Source organism: Bubalus kerabau, chromosome 17, assembly GCF_029407905.1.
Source record: "Bubalus kerabau isolate K-KA32 ecotype Philippines breed swamp buffalo chromosome 17, PCC_UOA_SB_1v2, whole genome shotgun sequence".
In the NCBI taxonomy this organism is placed as follows: Eukaryota; Metazoa; Chordata; class Mammalia; order Artiodactyla; family Bovidae; genus Bubalus; species Bubalus kerabau.
This window is the reverse complement of record NC_073640.1, coordinates 56,071,783-56,084,384: the sequence shown is the minus strand read 5'-3', so window position 1 is coordinate 56,084,384 and position 12,602 is coordinate 56,071,783. Positions and strand designations below refer to the sequence as shown.

Below are 12,602 nucleotides of genomic sequence, written 5' to 3'. Positions count from 1 at the left end.
CGGAAGCCTCTTCCGGCTATGAAAGGGCCAATCGAGCCACCGTACCCTAGTGCTGCTGTGTCCCGTTTGTTTTCACCTAGTAGATACCCTCGGGCTTCCCAGGTGGCTCAGTGGTGAAGAATTCGCCTGCCAAGTAGGAGACGCGGGTTCGATCCTGGGTAGGGAAGATTCCCCTGGATAAGAAAATGTCAACCTGCTCCAGTTTTCTTGCCTGGGAAATCCCATGGGTAGAGAAGCCTGGCGGACTATACAGTCCATGGAGTCGCAAACAGTCAGACAGGACTTAGCGACTCAGTTCAGTTCAGTCGCTCAGTCGTGTCCGATTCTTTGCGACCTCATGAACCGCAGCACGCCAGGCCTCCCTGTCCAACACCAACTTCCGGAGGCTACCCAAACTCATGTCCATTGAGTCGGTGATGCCATCCAACCATCTTATCCTCCGTCGTCCCCTTCTCCTCCTGCCCTCCATAATCTTTCCCAGCATCGGGGTCTTTTCAAATGAGTCAGCTCTTCGCATCAGGTGACCAAAGTATTGGAGTTTCAGCTTCAGCATCAGTCCTTCCAATGAACACCCAGGACTGATCTCCTTTAAGATGGACCGATTGGATCTCCTTGCAGTCCAAGGGACTCTCAAGAGTCTTCTCCAACACCACAGTTCAAAAGCATCAATTCTGCGCTCAGCTGTTTTTTAATAGTCCAACTCTCACATCCATACATGACTACTGGAAAAACCATAGCCTTGACTAGACGGACCTTTGTTGGCAAAGTAATGTCTCTGCTTTTGAATATGCTGTCTGGGTTGGTCATAACTTTCCTTCCAAGGAGTAAGCATCTTTTAATTTCATGGCTGAAATCACCTTCTGCAATGATTTTGGAGCCCTCCAAAATAGTCTCTCACTGTTTCCATTGTTTCCCCATCTATTTGCCATGAAGTGATGGGACAGGATGCCATGATCTTAGTTTTCTGAATGTTGAGCTTTAAGCCAACTTTTTCACTCTCCTCTTTCACTTTCATCAAGAGGCTCTTTAGTTCTTCTTCACTTTCTGGCATAGGGTGGTGTCATCTGCATATCTGAGGTTATTGATATTTCTCCTGGAAATCTTGATTCCAGCTTGTGCTTCTTCCAGCCCAGCGTTTCTCATGATGTACTCTGCGTATAAGTTACATAAGGAGGGTGACAATATACAGCCTTGATGTACTCCTTTTCCTGTTTGAAACCAGTCTGTTGTTTCATGTCCAGTTCTAACTGTTGCCTCCTGACCTGCCTACAGGTTTCTCAAGAGGCAGGTCAGATGGTCTGGTATTCCCATCTCTTTCAGAATTTTCCACAGTTTATTGTGATCCACACAGTCAAAGGCTTTGGCATAGTCAATAAAGCAGAAATAGATGTTTTTCTGGAACTCTCTTGCTTTTTCCATGATCCAGCGGATGTTGGCAATTTGATCTCTGGTTCCTCTGCCTTTTCTAAAACCAGCTTGAACATCTGGAAGTTCATGGTTCACGTATTGCTGAAGCCTGGCTTGGAGAATTTTGAGCATTACTTTACTAGCGTGTGAGATGAGTGCAATTGTGCAGTAGTTTGAGCATTCTTTGGCATTTCTTTTCTTTGGGATTGGAATGAAAACTGACTTTTTCCAGTCCTGTGGCCACTGCTGAGTTTTCCAAATTTGCTGGCATATTGAGTGCAGCACTTTCACAGCATCATCCTTTAGGATTTGAAATAGCCTAAATGGAATGTGGTCCACTGGAGAAGGGAATGGCAAACCACTTCAGTATTCTTGCCTTGAGAACCCCATGAACAGTATGAAAAGGCTAAAAGATAGGACACTGAAAGATGAACTCCCCAGGTCGGTAGGTGCCCAATATGCTACTGGAGATCAGTGGAGAAATAACTCCAGAAAGAATGAAGGGATGGAGCCAAACACCTGATGTGAAGAGCTGACTCATCAGAAAAGACCCTGATGCTGGGAAACATTGAGGGCAGGAGGAGAAGGAGATGACAGAGGATGAGATGGTTGGATGGCATCACTGACTCAATGGATATGGGTTTGGGTGGACTCTGGGAGTTGGTGATGGACAGGGAGGCCTGGCGTGCTGCGGTTCATGGGGTCACAAAGAGTGGACACGACTGAGCAACTAAACTGAACTGAAACAACAGCAAGCAGTAGACACCTTGCCTGACCCGAACTCCCAGGACTTTCTTGGCGAACATTTACGCTTGCCACAGCCTCCCTTCTTTCTGCCCCTCTCGCGTAACCCCGCCCCTTTCAGTTGTATGAGCCTCCTGGGTCATTCTGCCCGCTTCGCCCCGCGGATTCTTTAAATCATTTTCATTTCAACTTTCATGAGCTTTCCCGGCCACCGTAAACGCATAGAGCCTCTCCGCTTGAACCACACCCCTCCTGCGTTAAAGGAACTCTCCTGGTCTTCGAACCAGGACTCGGTGGCCTCTCTTTCTGACCTCTCTTCTTTTCCTCTGACAAGTCTCCCTAGGTTATAGCCCTGTGCGCTTAGTTACTATTTCAGCGTCCTAACGCCACCACACTTCCTAACCGGACCCTCTCGGCCCCTCCCTAAGCCTTGGGGATGCCTAGTTTAATGCGCAGGCACATAGCCCCCGTGGTCTTCGCAGTCCAGCGAAGCCTGCCGCGGTGGACTCCGCTTCAGGGACTCAAAGAACTCCATGCCTTTTCAGTAACTTGCTACAGCTCCGAATATGTGTTGAGAGACCCTTGGCCCAAGGAAGGAATAATAAGAGGCCCAGAGAGGACAGAAGACTTAGCAGTTGTGAAACCTTCACCAGTGAATTGGGTGGAAGTCTGACCTGGGTTCAAACCCTGGCTGTGCTGCGGAGCGGCTAAATGATTGCGGACAAATGACCTATCTCTTTGGGCTTCATTTTTTCCCTCTGTAAAAGAATGTAAAGCACCTGGCCTCCGTCCTCACTTAGTGTGGACCTTAGTAAGTGATCAGTATCAAGCACTGTGGTTATAAACTTTTCATATGGTCTGGAAAGGAAAGCAGGCTTTGCATTGAGATATTTTAAATATTTATTTAATGTTTTACAAACTACATTCTCCACTTTCCTCGAGGCCTCAGCTGAAAAGTATCTGTCCTCCAGGAAACCCTCCTGAGCTCCCAGACCTCCTGTATCCCTGGACTCCTCACCCCTCCCTGCCCACATTTTGTGTCATCACTGACAGAGATGGGTGTGTCTTGGTTATGGTCACCGCATGGTCATGGTCATGTGTCTCCAACACTGTCCCAGGGCATGACTGCTGAGTGAAAGAATGAAACTCTTGAGTGCAGAAGGTGAATGACTTACCTCTGTGAACCAACACAAGGACAAGAAGAAACATTAGAAAACTTCTTGCCTTGTCCCTTTCTAGTACAGATACTAACGATAGCAATGATTCTGTGAAATTGTAGGCCTAGTCTTCAAGTCTAGAGATGTAATGAACATGATGATGAAGTCTCCCAGAAGATAGGCAGATGGAGATTTTGTGGGCTTTTAAAAACAACTATGAGTCTTATTTGCTGCACCTGGGATTTACACTGTGGCACGGACTTCTCTCTAGTTTGCGGCGCATGGGCTTAGTTGCCCTGAGGCAGGTGGGATCTTAGTTCCCCCACCAGGGATCGAACGCACGTCCCCTGCATTGGAAGACAAATTCTTAACCACTGGACCACCAGGGAAATACCTGTGAACCTCTTTTTTAAAAGTGCAAAATCGCGTGTACAAATTTAAATAGAGGACCAAAGAAAGCCCAGGCAAGTGAGGGACCTTGAAGCTTCATCTTCTCTAGTTTCACTGTTACCCCATCTCTGATTTCAGCACTAGACGCCCCAACATCCTCATATACTGCAGAGTCCTGATCTGTTGCAATACCAGGGGCTCTGAGGTACACTATGACCTCACATGGGGCCCTTGTAAAGCCCTCCCCCATGTCCACTGAATGACCAAGTGAATACTTGTGTTCCTGTTAAATAAATCACCGATCAGACCCATTCTGTGCTCCACTAGGGGACGCCCAACACCAACCAGAGAGTAAGATTTCAAATTCTAAGCGGGCTGGGGACCTGAACTTCTGGGTCCCCAAGGAGAATGGATTGAGGGTCCTGGATTCTGGGAGAGAAGGAGTTTGGGTGGCCTCGACTCCCAGGGTCCTGAAGGGAATAGGATGGGGGGTGGGTGCCTGAGAAAGGAAGGAGGAGTCTGGGAAGTACACCAGGATTGGTTGGAAGCAGAACTAGCCTGGGCAGTGGTTTGGTTTGGCTTGAGTCTGTGGGAAACAAGTGGACAGAGCAGGGATTGTTCATCCAGGGTCCCCCCTGCCCCATCACCCACTGGGCTTGGCAGCCTCAGTTCTTCCCAGGCCCTGGGGACTTTGGGGGCATTTCCCACAACCTCTCCCCAAGGCCCCTGTTTTCTGCTGGACTCACAGCTGCCCAGCCCCAGGACTGGGAAAACTGCCCCAAGAGAGCTGAAAAGGCTGGCCGGAAGTTAATGTCAAGTCTGTTAGCAGACTACAGGCCCTGCATCCTCAGATGCCCAACCCATGGGATTTGGGGGCAGAGGACCCACTCTCTAGTCCTTCCAGATACAGGAGTCCAGGCCCTTCGCCCACTCCACCCATGGGCCCCAGCACTTTCCTCCCTCAGACTGCAGGGCCTCTGCTTTTAATTCACCCCCTGTGCTTTTGGCCGGTAATTCCCCACTGCCCAGATACCAGAGGGTAGAGTCCATCCTTTCAGTCCTGGGAGCCAAGTGAATACTCCCCTCCTCTCCCCCAACTTTCCATCAGCAATTGTCCTTACCACACTTCATTGTGACTCCACATACCCTGTGACCAGCCCAGCTGCGTCCTTTAGAGTATGCTCCCTGTGACCCCTATCCAAGGTGGCTGCACCTAGATCTTGAACTCGTTCCTCACTTCTTCACCTTTTCTTCATCACCTGCATTTCTGTCTGAAGTTATCTTCTCCATGGGTCGTCTCTGCCTCCCACCCCGTCCCCTCAGCCTCTTTATTTGTGGCTCAGGATGGAACAGAGCTTCTGGTCCTGAATAGGAGCTCAGGAAACATTATTGCTATTGCTAGTAAGAAGAGCTAAAAAAGCATACTGCCAAGCTGTAATCAGTAAAACCGTATGAAGCTGGGTCAGGACCCAATCAGTACGTTTTTGAGGGGCCATGTGAAGGCAAGATCAAACCAGTCGATCCTAAAGGAAATCAGTCCTGAATATGCATTGGAAGGACTGATGCTGAAGCTGAAACTCCAATACTTTGGCCACCTGATGCAAAGAATTGACTCATTGGAAAAGACCCTAATACTGGGGAAAATTGAAGGTAGGAGAAGAAGGGGACGACAGAGGATGAGATGGTTGGATGGCATCACCAAGTTGGATATGAATTTGAGCAAGCTCCGGGAGTTGGTGATGGACAGGTAAGCCTGGCGTGCTGCAGATCATGGGGTCACAAAGATTCGAACACGACTGAGCGACTGAACTGAATTGATGAAGGCAGGGCTGTCTTTTTCCCTGCTGTGTCTCCAGCGCCTGGTTGTGTCTCAATAAATACATGACGGGGAGTGGGGCAAATGTATAGGAACTGGCACAGAACACAGCTTTTACAGATCTGCCCTCTTGGGTCCCAGCCAACCTGGGCCCTGCCTTCCCACACTCAGCAATGACTCATGGGCACCACTCTCCCCTCTGCCATCGGGCCATTGAACACCTCTCTGCGATGGCATATTTAAAGTCTCAGCCCAGTGATTCAGAAACCAACACAATATTGCAAAGTAATTATCCTTCACTTAAAAATAAATAAATTTTTAAAAAGTGTCAGTCCAGGCCCCAGACACAGTCAGAGGCCGCTGTAAGTAAGCTATATTCATTTACCTGATGCTGGGAAAGATTGAAGGCAGGAGGAGAAGGAGATGACAGAGGATGAGATGGCTGGATGGCATCACCGACTCAATGGACGTGAGTTTGAGTAAACTCCGGGAGTTGGCAGTGGACAGGGAGGCCTGGTGTGCTGCAGTCCATGGGGTCGCAGAGTCAGAGATGACTGAGCGACTGAACTGAACTGATTCATTTATCATTTTACAAATGAGAAATCTAGAACTTCCCTGTTGGTCCACTGGTTCAGGCTCTGTGCTTCCACAGCAGGTGGTACAGGTTCGATCCCTGGTCAGGGAACTAGATTCCATGCGCCACATGGCATGGCCAAAAAAAATAGATGAGAAAGCCAGACCTCAGTGAGGGTCAGTCTCTAAATATTGTTGTTACGATTATTCATTATTATTATTCACCTCTTTATTCTCACTGATCAGGTTAGGAAGATATACATAGAACAGGTGCTCAATAAGTGTTGGTTGGCAGGCATCAGCTCCTACATCTTAGACCCTGGGGTCTCAGAAAAGTGACAACGTTGAAAAGAATAAACTTGGCTTTATTATTATTATTGATAAGTCAGGCTAGAATTGGGAACAGGATGCTGAGAGTTGCAAGGAAGTGGGCAGGGGTGTAGATCAGGGGACCCAGGGAGTTGCTGGAGCCTGGACTCCCCCGTGACTGGGGGCCCAGCTGTTAATCTTTTCCTGACAGCATAGAAAAGACCTGGTCAGTAATAATCCCTGCATAGGTGGTCACAGCTGCCGTGCTCTTGGTGTATATGTCCCTGGGGAGAAAGGACAGACGGACTGAGGGAGGAGGGGCTGGGGTCTGGACTCCTCTGTCTGAGGGATGGGTGGCTGGAGGTCTGGACTCCTGGGTCTGGGGGCCCAGAATCACGTGTCCTGTTGGAAAAGGTGACTAGAACCCAAAGCCGTGGATCCCAGAATCCCAGAGCTAGGTGTTGGGAGCTAAGATACCTGGGCCTTGAAAGATTACAGGTTTGAACCTGGACTCCTGAGTGTGAGGGAGAAGGGGCTGGGGGCTGGGACTCCGGACTCCTGGGGTGTGGGTGGGGGGCAGGTGATACCTGATTTTCTCATCCACAGTGGGCAGGTATGTCTTCTTGTACAGCTTCTGGGCGGCTGCCTTGGCTGTGTCCCAGTAACCTAAGAGTGACTCCTGCATCTGGGTGAGCAGGGTAGGGCTGGAGGCCTCGTCTTGCTGGGGAACATGGGCCCCTTGGACCTCTGCAGGAGGAGAGTGCGTTAGGGTAGCTGAGGGGCCTGCTGCAGTAGGGGAATAAAAGGCGTAAGGAGAGGGATGGGCAGGGGCAGGGCGGGACAAGAACCGGACTGGGAGGATGCTCGGGGCTCCTCCCCGTCCTGGCATCCCCACCTCCCCTACCGACCCCACTCAACCCCACTCACCGAATCCCAACACCAGGAGGATGAGAAACCCAACCAGGAAGTATCTCGTGCCCATGGCGTCAGGAGACCTGGAACACTGAGGCGGGTGGGGGCAGGGCCATGGGAGGCATCTGGTCCTGGGGTCTCCGGGCCTCAGGGATATCGGCCTAGGACCCCCTCTCCCCTTCCTCCCCACCTGAGTCAAGTTTCTAATGACTTGAGCCTCACTTCCTAATATTCTATGATGCTACTCCTGCTTGCTGATTGTTACATCTTAATTCTTTGTTTTTTTTTTCGTTGTGCTGCATGGCTTGTGGGATCTTAGTTCCCCGACTATGGACTGAACCCAGGCCCGGCAGTGAAAGCGCCAAGTCCTAACCACTGGACCACCAGAGAATTCCCCGCAACATCTTATTTCTAACATTCATTCATTCAAGAAGCGTTTCTTCAGCACCTACTGTGTGCCAGGTGCAGTTCTGGGCCCAGCCTTGAACACAGTGGCCCGCCACCCTCAGGAAGCCAACATGAGAGAGAAATGCAAGGAGCAAAAGTCAAATGAATGAATTAAAGTGCCTGTCTCCCTCTGATAAGTGCTCTGGAATGCAGAGGATGTGCTGTGTAGCCCGGGAAAGCCTCAGCAGTGGGGTGGCATTTATGTTAAGACCCACTCAATACAGGGCCACGTGCCACAGTCTGGGTTAAGAGCCACCACTTGGATGAGTGAGTTTCCTCTGCTCTGGGCCCTGTTCTACCCACATTCCAGAGTCATCTTGATCCCAACCCTGGGAGGGAGTCACTCTCAGGGACAACAGGGCTCAGTCCATCACATCACCCTCCACGTTTCAGAGACTGCGGCGTGGAGGTTGACATCTGACAGGAGGAGGATCAGCACACACAGACATTCTACAGTTTTTAAATTCCATGATTCTTTTTTTTTTTTAACCCCGGCCATGCCACATGCCCGGCTTGCAAGATTTAAGTTCTCACACCCGGCACAGGACCCAGGCCCCCAGCAATGCAAGTGCCCAGTCGTAACCACTAGACCACCAGAGAATTCCCTAAATTCCATGATTCTAAAACTGGAACTAATTTTTTGTTTGTTTTTTTTTAACTCTGAGCCAAGCAGCATGAGGGATCTTAGTTCCCCAACCGGGATCGAACTCGTGCCCCCTGCATTGGGAGCTCGGAGTCTTAACCACTGGACGGCCAGGGAGTTCCCTGGAATCTAATATCTTGACTTTTGCAGTTTCTGATCTAACAATCTTGGGCCACTCCTGCTGTCCCCCGCCCCCCCATTTCTGTCCCCTCTCTTACCAGACTCTGGCGGCTGTCCTCAGCAGCTCCAAATGGGCAGAGAAAGGCTTTATAGCTCTTGAGATCCACCCCTCCACCCCCACCTCGACACCTCGGCCAAAGTCCTGGCCAACAGGACTGCGGGGGTGGGAGGGGGAGAGTTGGGGGGGAGGTGGCATGGGGACAGAGAAAGAGACAGGTTGAATGGGGGGCTGCGGAGGGGTTGGGGGTTCTGGGTGCCCACCAGGCACCAGGTCTGGGGTCTCCATTGCGTGGGAGGGGAAGGCAGAGCTCTGAAGGAGGGGTGGCTGGCAGGGGTGGGGGGCTTGCTAACTGCTCTCCAGCCTTCACCCTCTACCCCAAACTGAGAAGCCTGAAGTCCTCTGCCCCCCATAAGCTGGCAGTGTGGGTCTAGCACTGGGGGCGGGGTGGGGTCATCCCTCCGGGTCTCCCAGTCCTTCCTCCCCACCCCCACCCCCACCCCCACTGGTGCTCCTGCCACGTGTCACTTCCTCCACGTCTTACCCTCTGGAGGGGGATGGGGGGTTATCTCTGGCGAGGCCAGGAGGGACTGGGACAGGGACACACACAGGAGAACTTGTTTATTGCAGAGGGTGTGACGCTTTAATTTTGGTCGCTGGGCCTGCAGAGCAGCTGGGGACACAGACTGTGGGCCTTGTTCAGGAGGCTATCCTTGGAACTGCGGAGCCAGGCCCGGGCGCGAGAGCCCAGGTCCTTCAGATGGTCATCGTAGTAGGTCTCCATGAAGCCCCGGAAGGCCGTAGGGCCCCTGGAAGGGAGGGGATTCACGGTGGAGACCACAGATAGCCCACAAGACTTCTGCTCAGTTCACCCATTCCTCTCTTTGACCCAGGACCCCCCTCTCAACACCTACCCTCCACTCTTCTCAGACCCAGCGTCACAGGCCTGCCCCTACCTCATCCTGCTCCTTGGAACCCACGACTTTGGGCACAGTCCCTCCTTGCCCAGACCCAGGATCCAGACGCCCAGCCCCTCCTCCCTCAGACCCAGGATCCAGACCCCAAGCCCCTCCTTCCTCAGATTCAGGAGACCAGGCCCCCAGCCCCTCCTCCCCCAGACCCAGGGGTTCAGGCCCTCAGCCCCTCCTCCCCCAGACCCAGGGGTCTAGGCACCCAGCCCCTCCTCCCCCAGACACAGCGATCCAGGCCCCCAGCCCCTCCTCCCCAAGACCCAGGAGTCCAGGCCCCCAGCCCCTCCTCCCCCAGACCCAGGATCCAGACCCCCAGCCCCTCCTCCCCCAGACCCAGGGGTCCAGGCCCCCAAACCCTACTCCCCAAGATCCAGGGTTCCAGGCGCCAAGCCCCTCCTCCCCAAGACCCAGGGGTCCAGGCCCCCAGCCCCTCCTCCCTCAGATCCAGGATCCAGACCCCAGCACCTCCACCCCAGACCCAGGGGTCCAGGCCCCCAGCCCCTCCTCCCTCAGATCCAGGATTCAGACACCAGCCCTTCCTCCCCCAGACCCAGGATCCAGGCCCCCAGCCCCTCCTCCTGCAGACCCAGGATCCAGACCCCCCAGCCCCTCCTCCCCCAGACCTAGGAGTCTTCCTCCCTCAGCCCCTCCTCCCCTAGACCCAGGGGTCCAGACCCCCAGCCCCTCCTCCCCCAGACCCAGGATCCAGACCCCCAGCTCCTCCTCCCCCAGACCCAGGAGTCCTCCTCCCCCAGCCCCTCCTCTCCCAGATCCAGGAGTCCAGGCCTCCAGCCCCTCCTTCCCCAGACCCAGGATCCAGGGCCCTGCCCCTCCTCCCCCAGCCCCAGGAGTCCAGGCCCCAGCCCCTCCTCCCCCAGATGCATGAGTCCTCCTCCCCCAACCCCTCCTCCCCCAGATGCAGGGGTCCAGACCCCCAGCCCCTCCTCCCCCAGACCCAGGAGTCCAGGCCCCCTAGCCCACCCCTAGCCCACCCCCTGCTCTCTGAGAACCAGGCCCCCAGGCTCCTTCTGCACACACTCACCAGAACCACTTCCACTTCTCTCTGGTCCTGTTCACCAGCGGCTCCACCCACTCCTTCACCTTGCCTGGAACCAGGCTCCAGGAACTCCTGGCTGGCACTGGCTTGGGGCTCAGGGTCCTCTCCGGCTCTTGCTCCTTCACCTTGCCTGGAACCCGGCTCTGGGAAGTACTGGCCGGCCCTGGCAGGGTGCTCAGGATCCCCTCAGGCTCTTCTTGCTGGCATGCTAGGTGGGACCAGAGGACAACTTGGACGACCAGGTCCCTGAACCTGTCCCTCTCCCCTTCCCTCCATGCTCGTGGTTGCTGTCACTTCTGGAGCTCTCTCACTGCCTTCTCTGTTGCTCTGACCCCTCACCCCCCTCCAGCCATCGGTCATCTCCTTTCACCCCCTGTGCCCAGGACCCCCATCAGCGCTCCATCTGCCTGAAGCTCCCTCCCACAGTCTGTAACCCTTGCCCCTCCAGGCCTCCCTTGCTAGCTGATCTTGCTGCCTCCTCTGTTCTCCTGCGACCCCACCCACACAGTCTGAACGACCTCCGTGGGCAGTGAGGGATGTCCCCAGGGACGGAGGTTGGCAAAGCTGTGTGTCAGGCTGGTGGGCCAGGGGTTCTACCAGGAATCACATACACCTGTCGGTCCGGCACCCGCACACCTGGGCAAAGCCTCACCTACAGAGACCAGCCATCACACGGGTACATGTCTACAGGCATGTACGGAGGCACCCATGCAACAATTGGGGTGCCCTTGGCCAACGACTTAACCTCTTCAAGACTCAGTTTCCCCTTCTGTAGAATGGGCTCGGGACAGGACCTAGCTTATAGGGTTACTGTGAGAGTTCAGGGTTAACACGGAGAACCAGTTTCCAGGACATCAGAGGCACTGTGTACATAGTGATATTTTAAATACATGTGCAGAGGGACTTCATTGCTTAATCCAGTGGTTAAGACTCTGCGCTTCCAATACAGGGAGCATGGGTTCCGTCCCTGGTCAGGGAACTAAGATCCCACGTGCCTCATGGCATGGCCAAAGCAACAAAACTTAAGAACTGCACGTGCAGAACCCAGACATACTCACACAGCAGTACACACAGACACTCTCCCACCCGCTAACCCTCAAATCTTTTGCATAATTACCCGCTAAAGACACACACGTGCCCACAAGCATATAAATGCATGTTCACAAACACACGTTTACCTCGCCTGCCTACTCTTGCTGACACACACACAAGTGCAAATTCATGGCCAGTGTCATCTGTACCAGGCCTGTGTATACACTTTTCAAACACGGCCAACCCTGACACAGACTCCCAGACACGCACACAGATCTGCACGCCTCACAGTCGCGCACACTCACACCCCAGGCTGCTGCGGGGTCCCCATACCCCACCCCCGGCTCTTCCTCACCCACGACACAGGCCAGGACCAGAACGCAGAAGCAGAGGAAGGCCAGGGCCTGGGGCCTGCCTCCAGGGAACGACATTTCTGGGGTCCTCTGTCCCTCTGAGCTCAGCTCTCCGGGCTGGGGGAGGGGCAGGCTGCACTGAGCAGAGCCCTCCCCTGACCGCCTCCCCACGCCCCTTGGCAGGGACTTCAGAGAGAGAGGGGCCCAGGTGACAGTGACAGAGGCCATGCCCGCCCCTGCTGGCCTCCTTCCTACCCTCCCAGCACCCTAACCTGACAGGGGACGACAGAAGTTTCTTTGGCCTCCTGGGCTGAACTGAGTTCAAATCCTGGCTCCACCTCTTGTGATAGCCCCTCTCTGGGGCCTCAGTTTCCTCCTCCATAAAATGGGCCCACAATCCATACTTTAGGACGTAAATTAAATGATGTGATAACAAGGGAAATTAGATATTTTAAGTTTGTAAAATTAAAATTTTTATTTTATTTGGTTGCACTCTGTGGCACGTGGGATCTTAGTTCCCAGACCAGGGATCCAACCCACACCCTCTGCATTGGAAGTTCGGAGTCTTAAGCGCTGAACCCCCGGGGACATCCTAAGGGAAATTCTTAGTGTG

At 53.5% G+C, this 12,602-nt stretch overlaps 2 protein-coding genes across 2 annotated transcripts; both read right to left on the bottom strand.

Moving 5' to 3' along the window:
- Positions 1-6,486: 6,486 nt before the first annotated feature.
- On the bottom strand, positions 6,487-7,397 carry APOC2 (apolipoprotein C2). The gene is made up of 3 exons (XM_055553457.1): positions 7,324-7,397; positions 6,984-7,143; positions 6,487-6,680 (listed from the first exon to the last, which is right to left on the bottom strand). Exons 1-3 carry the CDS (start codon positions 7,376-7,378, stop codon positions 6,590-6,592), a joined length of 306 nt encoding a protein of 101 aa, XP_055409432.1. The 5' UTR covers positions 7,379-7,397; the 3' UTR covers positions 6,487-6,589.
- A 1,822-nt stretch (positions 7,398-9,219) lies between these two features.
- Positions 9,220-12,067, bottom strand: APOC4 (apolipoprotein C4). The gene is made up of 4 exons (XM_055551422.1): positions 11,992-12,067; positions 10,789-10,812; positions 10,590-10,707; positions 9,220-9,385 (listed from the first exon to the last, which is right to left on the bottom strand). The coding sequence occupies exons 1-4, from the start codon at positions 12,065-12,067 to the stop codon at positions 9,220-9,222; spliced, it is 384 nt and encodes a 127-aa protein (XP_055407397.1).
- Positions 12,068-12,602: the final 535 nt, after the last annotated feature.

What these genes read in the sequence shown, in the direction of transcription:
- APOC2 (XM_055553457.1), bottom strand. Translation starts at nt 7,378, where the DNA reads ATGGGCACGAGATACTTCCTGGTTGGGTTTCTCATCCTCCTGGTGTTG. An exon ending in CCTCCTGGTGTTGGGATTCG is followed by an intron (nt 7,144 to 7,323) that starts GTGAGTGGGGTT and finishes CTCCTCCTGCAG; the next exon opens with AGGTCCAAGGGGCCCATGTT. An exon ending in ACTGTGGATGAGAAAATCAG is followed by an intron (nt 6,681 to 6,983) that starts GTATCACCTGCC and finishes CTTTCTCCCCAG; the next exon opens with GGACATATACACCAAGAGCA.
- APOC4 (XM_055551422.1), bottom strand. Translation starts at nt 12,067, where the DNA reads ATGTCGTTCCCTGGAGGCAGGCCCCAGGCCCTGGCCTTCCTCTGCTTC. An exon ending in GGTCCTGGCCTGTGTCGTGG is followed by an intron (nt 10,813 to 11,991) that starts GTGAGGAAGAGC and finishes GGTCCCACCTAG; the next exon opens with CATGCCAGCAAGAAGAGCCT. An exon ending in GAGAAGTGGAAGTGGTTCTG is followed by an intron (nt 9,386 to 10,589) that starts GTGAGTGTGTGC and finishes CCTCCCTTCCAG; the next exon opens with GGGCCCTACGGCCTTCCGGG.